A 15,063-nucleotide genomic window follows, 5' to 3' on the forward strand; every position below is an offset into this window, starting at 1 on the left:
TATAACAATAAATACTAAAAAAGTACGGAACACTCGGTGGGCGAGTCCGACTCGCACTTTTTTTTCACTTGCTGGAAGGGGTGAAGTGAAACTTATTTCAAAAGCACGATTTCATCTTTTTTATGTTTCCATTCCACTATTGTGTCAGTGCTATTTTTGTACGTAGAAAAAACAAAAAGATACCTGTGCAGGTATAAAAATAGTTTGGCAATCTATTGTCAACTTGGCGACCTTTTGTTCAGCGAAAACAATTACCTGACTGACAACAGTACTCGGACAGGTTAAGTATTGCCAGAACAATAACAAACTAGTTCCGACCATCAACGGCCCAATTAACTGACAGATTTTAAGCTTTATTGCAACTACATAAGGTCCACCAATGCCCAGTTAAATGCCAAAATTACCAACGCACGTGTTTATACCTAAAAAGTGAAATCGTTGTCAATTTCACTGTGCATGCAGTTATTGACTTTATTACGCGACGCTTAAGTATCAAAATGGTGCACATTTTCTCGAGGACTTGGGGTCACTCTGGGATTCTGATAAAGGGATAACTAGCAAAGGTGTGATTTCACAACCCGCCTTTTGTTAGATTCTAACAAAAGGAACTCATTGAAGACAACACTTTGACTAAACATTGCTGTTAATTATTAATTCACCTATTATTATAACGGCGAAAAATCGTTTAGAGTGCGTGCCTTGGTGCACAAAACAACGACCTCATCTGTGCCCTGTTTATCAAAAGCTTGTAACTTGTAATATGTACAAGTGGAAGTCCCTTTTTGACAGCTTTTGTTAGAAAGGGATTTCCACTTGTATTACAAGTTACAATTTTTTGATAAACAGGGCACTGGTCGTGCCCCTCACTCGTGAGGAATCGAGAAAGAAAAAGATACATATTTTTAACAAGCCACTACCTACGTCTTCGTAGAATTTGCCTACGCGCTTATCACAGAGGCATGAGGGCACAAAGTACGTCGTACAATGCACACTTGTTCTAAAATGTATTACATTTGTTATCAGGTATCCTGTGCATTTAGAAGCGGCGCCCAGCCCGCACGAGGCCTACATAACGCGGCACGTCAGCGGCAAGAACAAAGACGACTACGACAATAGTCGACGAGTAAGTTTAGTTACCTTTTACCAAATAAGAGGTACAATATGTTTATTATCCTCCTTGGTACTCACTTGGGTGCCTAGTCTGCTCAACGACCTGATTCCAAGAATTGACATGGGCACTAGGGTGTACGAAAGCGACTGCCATCTGACCTTCCACCTTCCAGCCCAAAGGTTAAATTAGTGCATATTTGCACTAGTCCGGTTTCCAAATATTTTGTTAATAAATTTAATAAATAAAGAAAATGGGAATGGGTAGAATTATGAAAATAAAAGTAATTAACATTGGAAGAGGGAAGTGTGCTACAATAGAAGTCCATTTTCATGTACCTATATCTAGAATAGGCGCTAGCCCTAATTGGCCTTATCAATAGTGGTACATTAACAGCAAAAAATGGAGATACATTTGTTTTATCTCTAGCGTTATCGATGCAAAGTGTAGTTACCAACTTTGTAGATCTGTGTAGGTCACTCCATTACTGGTCCTTGTTTTAAATTGAGTCCAGTGGAAGTGTATTTCATATCAAATAAATACTGCACTAGCTTCTGCCATCGATAATATGCCCATAACGCCAATTAGGCTCATAAACGACACATCTACGCAGCCGAAATTAACCGCGTCTCTTTCGAAAAACTAATGTGCAATATTTATCCCCGGGTACCTACTTTAGTTAAGGTTGACTACTCTGTCACCGAAACTTTCAAAGAGCATAAATGTCACCTCTCTGTTGCGTAAGGGTGGTATTCCATCTGTCCAATGTGTGTTTGCGTCTCACATTTTGCTTCATGAGAGAGCGAGACGTAATGCACATTGGACAGATTGAATACCACCCAACGCTGTCTCACATAAAATAAATTTGTATTTCAACTATATACTTACTCTAATGCTATAACCACATGCGTAATTTTAAATCCACAAGAATGCTAATTTGCTTGTTGCCAAAACGTAAATAACTTCCCACCCACGTCGCAAAATATACTGATGATTACAAGTCCAATATTTGTTTTCAGATGGGATTCCTTTGGTCTTGGAATCACATGATATCGAAGAAGTGGAAATGGTCGCAGTACCCGGCGACCGGAGACGAAGCCTTCCAAACGCGAATGCTGCGTGACTTCAAACACTTCTGTGCCAACCAGGAGCAGCGACTGAGCCAGTTTTGGGATCAGTGCTGGGCGCTTCAAGAGAAAGCCCACGGAATTGACTTAGAATAATTATTTTTAATATTGAAACCAAAAATATTTATCTATTAAATATAAGCATTTTTTACGATACAATCTTGTTTTATTATCATTCAATAAGCTACTAGGCTGTGGTTAGTTCGGAACTTCAACTAGTGATTGATTGTTTGAAAAATCGTTTCTAAGTTTAAGCTACCAAAAATGTACCTAGGCAACTCTCGCCTTAAAAAAAAGCTAGAGCATGTGTAGTTTATTTCGAGCGCCAGATTAAACAGACGCCATATTATGAAGAGCTTAGGAAAAGCGCGAGGTCAACCCACATACAATTTTACTTGTAAAATGCTACGACGTTAACCTTTTGACCGCCATAGTCCGCTGTGGCCGTCAGGGGAAAGTCTTGCCAAAGACGGCTACAGCCGACAGCTTCGCCAATGCAATAGGAACTTACGCGGGACTCCGTAAGTTCAATTTCGCTTAAATAATCGCAATCGCCTGGCGTCTGGGGCACGGCATATTCCTTCTTGGTCTGGCGTTCAAAAGGTTAAAAGCATTGAGTCCTACACCATTTTATAGTTAACCAGTTCATGTTCATCCCTAAGGTTGGTATTTCACCCTGTCCAATTTCTTGGTCCAATGTGCATTGCGTCTCACTCTCGCACTAAGCATTTGTGAGACGCAAATAGGTGGAATATAAGTAGATATTTTTAATTTACACGAGTAACAGGGCGGTCGCGTTCTCATGCTAAATTATTCAGTATGGGAGCGCCCATGAGTGGTGACCGCGATATGCTTGTAGTCGCCGAGATCTGTGTTTCTGCTTCGAGTACTTCTTTGGGTAGGTACCTACTTTGCTGCAAATTCAAACAAATATTTATGGAAGAAAAGTTTATTGCTTAATAAACCTTACACAAATAGTATAAAAATAGTTTCACTAACAAACTCCGTTATTATGCTCTTGTTAAAATCCCTATGAGGAAATTGTGCGTTTTAAAAAGTTTTTATGAACATTACATAACTACGAAATATTAAAGTGTCTTTAAAGGCACGTACAAAAAGAATGCATATATATCACACATAGCATATCATTAGACTTATTTTCCTCACAGGTATTTTGAATACTTTTTATCACATTCTAAACATTATCAGTTCAATTCATATCACATACACCAGTCCAACGTTGAGCATAATTCTGAACATCGCCAAATTTCTACTAAAATACTTAAGTAATTTTGACCTATTTTTCTCCTTTACATCATTGGTATGATACTTTGATATGAATACATGAAATATTATACTATACTACTAAAATGGCAGAAGAATTCTTAAATTTAAAAAGTTAAGTTAGTTCAAGGAATATTGTATAAAATATACTAAAACAAAATTGACAAGACTTCATCAAATACAACAAACTCATTTTCACTATTTTGTTCATGGAATCAAGGTACCTATACTACCTATGCAATGAAAAATAAAAATAACTTAAAAACTATTACTTCAATACAAAATAAAATTAAGCTCATACAGTTATTGACTAAGTAAAACTAAATCAAATGGAAACAAAAATCTGGCAAAATTACATGACAAGTGGCAGTTTCAAAATTCACAACTAGCACTTATTTCAAGTTACTAACTTATTAGGAGCGAGGCTTTAGAAAGTAAACTTCTATTGGCTTTACTATTTTGAGATAATTTGTGGGCCAATTAAACATAGGTTGTATGATGCCCTGCCACTGCTATATTTTAGTATTATTGTGAATAAAACTCACAAGTAACACTAAGTTTAACTAAACATTTCCTATATTAACAAAAACATAACATAAGTAATATGGAGAAACAAATTATGTAGGTGTTAATGTTGCATTGTTAATTAAAATAATTTTCTTTAAACATAAAGCACATGAGAAAATAAATTACCTGTTATTGGTAAATATATTAATGCACCTAATTAAATCATTATCTTAATAAAAAATATTACTGTATGTAAAGGAATTGTTACTGTCTATAAAAATATCAGATCAATTAATTCAGAGCATTTAGACTACTGTGGATGTCATGATTGTGCATCAAAGCATTTCAAGCAGGTAAATAACAAAGTAATAATTACCATTATAACTATGATAAATGCACCAAGTAATAAAAACTTCCTTTGCCACAGGCCTGGGAAGGAAATTTCTAGAGGTGTAGGTAACAGGGTGATGGTAGGATCTAAGCTACCCATGTGTTTGATTATTTTAGGAGGCCCCACATAATCTGCAATTATAAATACATAAGTATTATCCTATTTTGTGCTTTATCATTATTTGTGACCATTTATTATGTAGCCAAGAGGAAAATTAATATATAGTATGGTAATAATTAGCTTACCATATACAAATGTTTATCAAGTTTTGATATAATTGAATGTAATAACTGTGGCCCTAGTGAAAACGGGTACAAGTCTCGCGCAGTTTGTGTGTAAAAGGGCATAAGTGTTATGTGGAACTTACGCCCTTTAACAACTGCGCTGCCTGAGACTTGTACCCTTGTTCACTAGGGCCACAGGTATATTTATATGTATATATGTAACATATATACTACAGTAATAATGTATCAAAAATCTCTTGTAAGCACATTAATCTAATAATCATTATGAATTTCTAGCTGCATATTCCAACAACTGCAACCACTTTCAACTAGGTATTCAAATTATTAAATTAAGATTTGTTCATACATTTACGCTCGCACCTCTTCAGAGATCACAGAAAATGCAGAATCACATAAAACACAGAATTAATCTAAAAAACAAAAACTAAATGGAACTAAGATTGTATTAATCTTGACAAATTGGTAGAAAATCAAGCAAATGCAGAAACAAAACTTATTTCTTACTGCCAAATACAAGGAGTCTGGTCAGCATACTGGTGATGCACGGCACCTGCTTCTGTTGGTGCATAGTTGGCATGTCCGGAGTGTTCGACTCATAGTCAAGAGCCACTTTTTGACAAACAAATGTTAGCAGTGTCAGAATGTCTCTATCAGTTCCAGCATACCGCAGCTCCTCACACAGTGCTTGCATGAACCAGGACCCACGGGTAGTGTTGCGCCAAGAAAAGTACCCAGGCACAGTAGAAAACACTATCAGAAAATCAGCATGAATAGGGATTCTGTAAGTTGAACTGGACAAGCCATCAGTTTCTGTGCGATTTGAGGTTGCTAGAGTAATTCCACCATCAAGCTTATCTCCTTGACAAGCTTGGATAAAGAACAACTTTGGTTTACCAGCCAATGATGGGCATTTATCAGCCGTGAAGTAGTACCACAAGTTGTCTGGCTTGTAGTGTGTATCCTTAGCGTACAGCATACCAAGTTCGCCATGACTCAGCACTGCAATAAGCAGGCAATCATTATCGGTGTGATCCATTCCAGCAAGGTCTTGTATGTACCTATTGATGTCTTCAGATTTCAGATTGTGGCAAACCGTGACTCTAAAGCCAAGGGCCTTGAGCACCTTGCTCAAGTTATCGCTGTCGACGTTCGTTCCCGTGCGCGATTTGAGGCTATGAATATCAAAATGCTCGTGGTTGAAGATAATGGCCATGCCGCGGTTTTTGTGGTTCATGTTATAATATGCGGCATTTCTGTCAACAGGCATTTTTGCCACTTGCCGTATGTATGAGGAGTCACTGCTTCCCCACGCGTCGCCTTCATCTCCTCCGCCGTTCTCCCTTTGTTCTTCTCCGTTACTACCATTACCATTGTTTTCTGGTTTTGGCTCCGACATCGTAGTTTTCTTGACGATTACTATAAATGAACTATCGCACTTGAATGTCCCAGCACACAGTAAACGCTTTAAAGTGCACAATAGATTGTTGCAAATTGAAGTTAATACACAAGTTTTGAAAATCACCACCACAAGGTGACGACACAAACAACTTTATGAAAAGCAAATCAGTTTTGATGGCCAGTGTGCCCAGTGTTGCCACTATCACAAAAATGACATTGCGTCTTCGCATGTGTTATCGCTTGAAAAAAAATATTGATGTGGTTAGAGAGCGGCATGAGAGCGGTTAACTAATGGTATGACCACTATAAAAATAAAAATTTCGTGAAGTATAGTCAGCAGCATAAATTCTATTCGTGGCTTAATGATGTTGATGATAAAATTATGTGCTCTGCTTCTGTTCTCAAAAGAGAGGAGCACTAAAGCTTGTAACTGTTTAAAGTTGTATATTATACTTACTAGCGACCCGCTCCGGCTTCGCACGGTTTATACAAAACCTTAACAAATTATACACCTAAACCTTCCTCAAGGAACACATATTGATAGGCGGTGTATTGATTTAGTACGACAAATGAAACTCTTCCAAATAATTGATAGTAGGTGATTTGTTGACTTCCAGTGTTCGAAAAGACGATTGGTCAAAAGTAGGTACGGTAGCTTATAGGTATGTAATAAGGCCTATTGTATAATAAGTTAATAAGGCCTACCTAGAAAATAAGGAATCTAACAGTGTAACCATCTTCGTTATTAGAACAACATATAAGATGATATAATTAAAAGTTAACAGCAATCTAGTATATACATAAATTATATCTTATGTAGGTACTTCTTACGAATTAGCCTTACTTATAAAAGTTTCGGTTAATAATGCCTATGTGCATCACGCAAAAAACCTAAACCATTTAAAGCAACGGTCGGCAACCTTTTAGCAGCCAAGGGCCAATAGTAGTTAACGGAGGTGACGCGGGCCGTACTTTGTTAATATTTATGACTTTATGAGACATTGTCGTTTGTCACTATTACATACAAAATAGCCAAGGCGCCTCTCGGGCCGCAAGTGACAGTTTCGCGAGCCGCATGCGGCCCGCGGGCCGCAGGTTGCCGACCGCTGATTTAGAGTAACGAATTTTCTGAAAATAAACGTAACAAACAATGTATGTAGCAATTACACGTAATAAACAATGATGAGTGCTTTCTAAATAAAGGTAATTATTGAATAATTTTTCATGCTGTCACACTTTTTCGAGATCATAAAAATGGACAAGGCCTTAATAAACTACCAGGCCTTATTTTACTACCTTGGTACGCGATTTATCTTTTAATTGTAAGTAATAAACAATCTGACGCATGAACATATTGTATTTTATTTGTATAATGGTCCAAATTTACTAGGAACTATATTACCATTACCTGAGGTTAAATAAAATCTATATTTAATAAATAACGGTTTAAAGCGATTTGAAGTTAGGTAGGCCTTATTATCCTCAGGTAGGTACCTTATTCTCAAAATAGGAATAGCGTAGCACCAACCAAGTCATTCCATCAATTCAGAATGAACTTCCCGTGTGATTGTTTTCATTAGTAGTTGCCCCAGCAACATGAATCAGCTGCCCTAACCATTCATGTTCTGACTGAAGTTTCATAGCACAATGTCTATATTCAAAGTAAAACAGTGGTGGTCAAACAATGATTCACGAGGAGACCAAGCTGAGGTGGGAATCCAAAACGGTGGTTGTTTTAAAGTGGACAGATTTAGCTCTCATAGCGATAGTGACTGTATTGTTACTGGTGAAGGATCAATACTTAAACTTTACAAGCCAAGTGGTCAAGATGCATCGCATATTCTACTAGAAAATAATTTCAATTTGCCTATACTACAAATTGAAACTGGGAAATTCATAGCGTAAGTGCTTTTCAAAGACCCACCATATACCTACAATTTAACCGTTACCTATAATTTTACCGCTACGTATTGATACAAAACATGAATCAGTTAAACTGAGAAATGCTTCATACGTTCATAGTGTAATTAGTGTAAGTATAATTATTAAAATTTCAGTCATTTTTAACTTACAGTGGAAAAGAAGACAGACAAATCTTAGTTCTGCATCCACAAAGCTATGCCGTCTATCAATTAAACAGGAAGGAAGGCCATACAGATGTCGGTAAATAATTCAAGTTTTATTTCGGGCATTTCAGTTCGGTAGCTACAGTTAACTTAAAAATAAAAATGTGACGTTCTAACGGTACCTTATTATGGCAGTTGGCGCTTACGTCGCGTAGCAACGCATTAGTAATAAATTAGTAGGCGCCAACCGCCATAAGGTACTTTTACCGTGAAACGTCACAATTTGCTTGCACAGTATATATTTATTTACAACATGCTAGATTACCCTGAAAAATGCTGATGTCAATAAATGACAGCCGATTCAACGGAGCCACGCCGTTTTGTCGCATAAATAGTGTTTAGTTTTTAAGTTTATAATATATATATATGTATGTTAGTCTGTAAGGTATTTGTAATATGGGCCTTGTTGCCTGATTTAAATTTTAAATAAATAAATAAATAATAATTGTTGGCTGAGTGACGTTCACCAGTCCTTCGTTAGTGGTTATTGCAAGTAGTCGTAAGTTAAAACGTGTGTAAATAATTTTGAACACGTTACCTGCTTAGATAGAGATGCTACACTGCTGTTAACTATAACCCACTATTTTCAGGAGATCAAAACGCCCTTGAATCGGTCGTGAAGCATTCGTTCACACGTCGAGCCTACAGCATAACATGTGGTCCCTTCGGGAATATTAAAACAAGGGACTTCATATGCGTGCAGGCTCTTGACGGTACTCTGAGCTTCTTTGACCAAGACACGTTTCTCTTCATGTGCATCTTTAACGATGTTATAATTCCTGGCCCCGTGTGTTACGTAGCTAGCTGCGATTCTTTCGTTGTTTGCAAGTCGACGTGGGTGTTAGAAATATACAGGTACTTAAATATAATTTTACAGAGTTTTGGTTGAAAATAATAACTAAACATAAAATAAAAAAATAAGGACTTTTCAGTCGAAAGAATGTTACTCAATATACCTACTTAGCAGCATTCTTCAATACCTACCTATACTAATCTCATGTACTTAGTAAACTACCTATGCAGGAATCTAGACATCATTATCAAAATCAGTACAAAAGCCGACAGGTACCCCTTTCTGTAGTCTCGTGCTAAATGAGTGGTAATGTGCCGCAATGAGTTTCAGCTTTAACTGTCTCGTAATTTTATAGCTATCAGCAATTGAGAGAGCTCAGTGAACTAACCGCCAGACAAAATAAAAAGAGCATCCCGCAATGGGTTTACAATACCGGCGAGGAAGTGACGTCGCTACAAGCTATCCAGGTTAGTTGTTATCTCGCTATAGCGCTTATTAGGTACCTACATCTTGTACCATCGCCCACACTGTTAACTGTACATCAGTGGACCTTATGCCTTTTATAATGTATTTTCGATTTTTGAGGCCTTATTTTGATAATAAGGCCTACAGCTTTTAAGAAGTAGAAGGTAACATACATTAAAGAGTCCAGCTAGAAAATTTGGCTTTCAAGATCACACAATATTAACTAATTCGCAAACTAGCAAACAAAATCCTGCAAAAAATCCTAGCAAAAAATTAGTTGATTACGCAGGTATTCATATCTCGAAAAACACTTAACAGTGCGGTTCAGGTTTAATAGCTCCATCTAGTGAGCGTTTCGTAAACGAAATAATAGGTAGGTAGGGTCAATATTCAAAGAAAATCAGTGCTATCTAGCCATATTAGTATACAAAAAACATACCGGCAATAACACATCATTAACAATTTTGGTCTCCTCCAGACAAGCAGCAATTTCTCAAGCATCATTGCCCTGGGTGAGAGACATCTCTACTGCTTCCAAGACAATGGTCTCATGAAGTATATGATCAAGTTTGATTATATGCCTATTTGTTTCAACGCGTATCTAATTGGCTGGTATTATGGTAAGTTGTTAAACACCTTCAATTCTATTAAAAAAATCTCAATTGTTATATACCTACTTTGTCCTCTTGTTAACAGACCTAGGCAACGAAATAGTTCTTTTTTTTAGAACCAGGATCCCGTCTCCTAGTAATGGTCACCTCTGAAGACTCCAAGCTATTTGTGTACGAAAACACCACTTTACTATGGTCCTGCGATCTGCCCCATTTTGCCATATCAATATCGCGTTGTTTCCTGAAGTTGCTACCAGGTGGCGTTGTCACACTCTCCAATAATGGTACAATTCAAGTTAGCTATATGGGGACGGAACCTGATTTAAATGCGAATGCTGGGTCGATGATAAATGATGTTATGGATCCAGAGGCGGTGCAAGCAGAGTTAGATAATGTTGAAGAGACGCTACAGAGGATTCTGGAAAGTAAAGAAGGTAGGTACGATTGCTTTGATATTTTAGAACAGTAGGTAATGTTTGAATTGGGTGCGCCAAAGTTCATATATTATAAAATTGTAAATTCGATTATTGAAACTCCGAAAATGTATCTCATACAATTTTACATCCTAATGATCATTATACATTTTCATTTTAAACAATACTCATTGGAACTTCGAATTTCTTATATTCATAATGTCATTCTACATAAATATCTCTATTACTAAAATTTATGCATATATTATTACTCGACATATCGATTTCGACATATTTGATTTTATTTATAGCAGCTTGCACCTGCAAATAAGAAATAAGAAAAAAAAGACAAAAATAAACAGAAAAGTAGGTCAAGTCAGGTTAAAATCCTTCCAGAAAGGTGGGTTAGGTTAGGTTAGAACTGCGACCCTCACAGAACCGAAATGCTGCCAGAAAGGTGGGTTAGGTTAGGTTAGAACTGCGACCCTCACAGAAACGAAATGCTGCCAGAAAGGTGGGTTAGGTTAGGTTAGAACTGCGACCCTCACAGAACCGAAATGCTGCCAGAAAGGTGGGTTAGGTTAGGTTAGAACTGCGACCCTCACAGAACCGAAATGCTGCCAGAAAGGTGGGTTAGGTTAGGTTAGAACTGCGACCCTCACAGGTGAAAAGTATTGGTAATTTACGTTTCGCTCTGTAAAAATGATTGTGTGAAATATGTTTATGAATAAAGAAATTCTTACAAATAACATTATGGGCACAAATACATTCTCAGTGATAACATTATGAGTAAAAAAAAACGGAATATGTATCGTTATGAATAATGTAGGTAGTAGTACAAAAAACTACTAAAAAAAATATATGAGAAACAATTTTCGGAGAAATGATGATTATATCTACAAAGCGGTATTATTAGAAATATTCGAACAATAAATTGTATATGAGCCAATATGGACCCGTTTGAATTGATTGAATGATCAAGCGTTCCGCGGTAGGTATCGACTCAAGCCTGCCGAAAATTAAGCTTTCTGCTAATACCATTACGATTCAATTTAGATTGCGGCAAAACTTGTCGCTGCCGATTGCGGTCGGCATCGTTATTAGGTACCTATATTGGAAACTTAGGTAAATTGACTCTAGCGATCTTTGATAGCTTAGTTAGTTATTAAGCTAGTGCTGGGTAAAAGTTGAAGTTTCGCATCCTGCTCGAGATATTTTTTTACTTTACAACGTCATTCACTAAATTCTATTTTTAGGGTTCCGTACCCAAAGGGTAAAACGGGACCCTATTACTAAGACTCCGCTGTCCGTCCGTCCGTCCGAACGTCGGGAGGGGTCAGTACTTGAATGGGTGACCGTTTTTTTTTTGCCGTTTTTTCGCATTATGGTACGGAACCCTTCGTGCGCGAGTCCGACTCGCACTTGCCCGGTTTTTTTTATTCGGTACACTAAAATGACATTTCCTAGTATGAACATAAAATGTCATTTCATAGTATGAAATGTCATTTTAGTCTACCGAATAAAAAAATAGACTTTAAGTACCTACCAAATTAAACCATTTCGATGTTCAAAGTAATTTATCATGTTTTCAGAAATAAACGACCAATATCCTACAATAGACAAAGTAATAACCATAAAGGCTGACGCCGGAAAACCTGTCCAAAATCTATTCCAAGAATTCACGCAAGACGACGCCTTACACTTATGCCCAGTTGTCCTCATAATAACATGTGAAGACCCAAAGATGCTTCAAAGTATTCAGATCACATATGTGTGTTCTCCGCCCTTTGCCTGCTCCGAATCTGTGATATGCTTAGACAGTATAAATGGCACTGAGATTGTAGAAACTCAAGTATTTATGTCCAGTGAAGCGGATATATCTGATACGTTCGTTCGAATTATGCTGACCGTTACGGATGCTAAAGGGAAGATAGATGTGCTGAATAAGAAAGTGTTATTGCCGGCGAGTTTGTATTGCACGCCTAGCGGAGATGCTCATGAGGATAATATAGTTTTAAATTTGACTGTGAATAAACCGTGCATTAAGTTTAATGAGATATTTACAGGTAAGAGGTTTGAACTGTTACGACTACATACGCGTTCCTATATTATATTACCTACTATTTATGCATCTTAACGAACTTCAATCCAAAATGTAACTTTATAAGGAATAATTCCAATGCAACGCACGGTTACGGAATGCAAGAAGGGTGAATGTGTCTTGACTTATTGCGAAGCGTGCGCTAAATTAGGATTAGTTATGCTTATTGTAATTGAATTAACTTTTAATTTACAGATTTTTCTGAAGAAGAAATGACAGAACATGGTGACTTATCAGAATCAGTAACTTTCACTTACAGGAATACGAAAAGCAACGTAACAGTTAGGGCAGCGGAAAAACAATACTCCGTAGAGGCGAAAGAATTTTCAGATATTATTGCGATATTAGACCATTTGGTTATTAAGCTATCTGACCATTACGCTAGGATGGACACGGCAGATTTTCGCTATAATTTTCAATTCGACTCTGAATTGAGCAAGCAGATTATTGTCAAGTTGCTAAAAAGTATCGAAGTTCATGCAAAGGAAAGAATTAAGTTAAAAAGCTCGCAGGTAAACAGTTACGATACGAGTTTGTTTCTAAGGCTAAATAATGCATCTACTTTATATTACCAAATTACTTTTCAACACTAAAGACGCCTAAAGTAAGTCAGTCACACAATGCTTCCATAAAATGCTAAAAGATCTATTTCAGTCTCGCAATAAAGAGTTTGGCGTGTGACTCATTGCTTTACATTACGGTATCCTTTCAATAGGGTTAAAACAATATTTAAATAATTTCATTTTTCTCTTTGTATCATCGTCAATATGTACGGTTAACTGTCCCTTCGTATATCTCAACGAGTAGAGACAATACGAATAGTTTAGTGTGTTGCTGTTAGTAGAGCAGAATAAAATTTGCTTTTCAAAATTAATAATAATTATGTTACAGGATGAACTGAACGTACTTCAAAGACAGTTCACGTTAGTTCAGAAAAGGCTATTGGTACAATACGGGTCGCTCCCGCCAGGAGACTGCGATCCTTTGGAGTATCTCATGAAGGACACTCACAGTAGATTGATTACATGTGTCAACGATATTATACAGGGGAAGGAAGCTGTTTCTAGGTAAGAATATCTACTTAATAGCAAAGCCAAGTAAATTAATAGACGTGCGAAACCGAAAAAACGTTTAAGTTATCATCACATCAATGATTTACACGACATATTAACATCAATGAAGTAATATAGTTAAAAATTGTACCTACGTAGACAACCCGTATAACATATTCTTGGCGTGTGGGGCACGAAATGTACTGACTTTGTAATGCTTTGTATCAAGTCCATGGCGGCGGAAGGTTAAATAATGACACATTAAATCTTGAAGGTATACACGGTGCATGCACAGTTACGCTTAGTAACAGTATAAACGCTAAGTAATTTGAATGATTTGGTAAAAGCTGCGTGTTTCGCTTCATCGCAATTAAATAGATTGTTGGTAACTGTTATTACTCTATTAAGTAGTTTTATTTTTATTTTTCAGAGCAAGTAGCACTGTAACTGCAGTCGGAAATCTCATCATGCGTATTTTAAAACACACGACGCCGGATACTTTTAAATTAAAATTGATCGAGGAAATGTTGGCGCTAAATTCGTTATACGAAGATTTTCAGGTAAGTTATATTTGTATTTCAATAAAATTTGTCTTTTGGGTTAGTTTAAAATGGAATATTACTTTTAGGAGTTGGAAGAAACAGTTACTCAAGCATTGTCGTATATTGTCAATGACGTGTTGAAAAAATCAGAAAAGGATAGAGAGAAATTAGCACCAGTCACTGAACAGGGGATACTGTCTCATATCAATTTGAAGAGGTTTTTGAAACAGATTAAAATGATCATGGATCGAATATTTGAAGAGGCAGGGACCGGCGAATCTGAGGCTAATAAAAAGGGAAAAGTGATACGTATTGAAGAGTTTGTGGAGGTGTTATAAATTTTATATACCTATTAAGCCACATTGGGACTCAAGTTTGTTAAATATATACATTTTATCTTCATAGACCAAATATTATTGAAATATAAGTTAATTGTGTAAGATATACAATGTAAAATTCGTTATCACCTTAAAAGTTTGCATAAATAAATATGAATTTTCTTAAAATGGTAATATTTATTTGCTTTGCCAAATTCACTTCCTGATATAAGCGGTTATCCATACATTAGTAATTAACGTTAGTGTGTGTGAGTGTCCTTAGTTCCTTGGAGCTTGGGACGGATGTTGGTGTGGGATGCTACCTGCGTAGACACACTGGCACCGTCCCACCTCCAACGGACTACTGTAAAAGCATGGTCTAATAAAACATGGTCTTCTATTCCCAGAGTGACACGGGCCTACGTCACAATAACATTGCCACTTTATTTCAACATAACATGTTACATGGGTACATTATACCTATGGTTAATAAGTCAAAATATTTCTTTATCATTTTATAATTTTCATTTATATGTATTTTATCTTAAATTTTACAATAACACGTCATTTTTAATTATTCGTT

The 15,063-nt window shown here is 36.6% G+C and overlaps 3 protein-coding genes across 8 annotated transcripts in view; 2 read left to right on the plus strand and 1 right to left on the minus strand.

Annotated features, from left to right (window-relative positions):
• LOC134792758 (GATOR complex protein Iml1) overlaps positions 1-2,394 on the plus strand; it is a 44,966-nt gene extending 42,572 nt beyond the window's left edge. For all 5 annotated transcript variants that reach the window (XM_063764062.1, XM_063764064.1, XM_063764065.1 and 2 more), the window contains 2 exons: positions 1,024-1,123; positions 2,128-2,394. In XM_063764062.1, the coding sequence (XP_063620132.1) occupies positions 1,024-1,123; positions 2,128-2,331 (304 nt within the window). In that variant the 3' untranslated portion in view covers positions 2,332-2,394. The remainder of the gene's footprint in view (positions 1-1,023; positions 1,124-2,127) is intronic.
• Positions 2,395-4,839: 2,445 nt separating this feature from the next.
• On the minus strand, positions 4,840-6,236 carry LOC134792777 (caspase-1). The gene has a single exon (XM_063764112.1). It carries the CDS (start codon positions 6,056-6,058, stop codon positions 5,156-5,158), a length of 903 nt encoding a protein of 300 aa, XP_063620182.1. The 5' UTR covers positions 6,059-6,236; the 3' UTR covers positions 4,840-5,155.
• Positions 6,237-7,600: 1,364 nt separating this feature from the next.
• LOC134792776 (protein PTHB1) lies at positions 7,601-14,633 on the plus strand. 2 transcript variants are annotated; one of them, XM_063764110.1, is made up of 11 exons: positions 7,601-7,961; positions 8,135-8,223; positions 8,777-9,041; positions 9,335-9,446; positions 9,923-10,064; positions 10,172-10,489; positions 12,061-12,534; positions 12,765-13,081; positions 13,461-13,636; positions 14,052-14,181; positions 14,250-14,633. In XM_063764110.1, the coding sequence occupies exons 1-11, from the start codon at positions 7,708-7,710 to the stop codon at positions 14,499-14,501; spliced, it is 2,529 nt and encodes an 842-aa protein (XP_063620180.1). In that variant the 5' UTR covers positions 7,601-7,707; the 3' UTR covers positions 14,502-14,633. The 2 variants fall into 2 exon arrangements, with proteins under 2 accessions (XP_063620180.1, XP_063620181.1); XM_063764111.1 differs by lacking the exons at positions 7,601-7,961; positions 8,135-8,223 and adding an exon at positions 8,566-8,685 and having other exon boundaries at positions 14,250-14,631.
• Positions 14,634-15,063: the final 430 nt, after the last annotated feature.

The sequence above is a fragment of the Cydia splendana genome, chromosome 8 (assembly GCF_910591565.1).
Source record: "Cydia splendana chromosome 8, ilCydSple1.2, whole genome shotgun sequence".
In the NCBI taxonomy this organism is placed as follows: Eukaryota; Metazoa; Arthropoda; class Insecta; order Lepidoptera; family Tortricidae; genus Cydia; species Cydia splendana.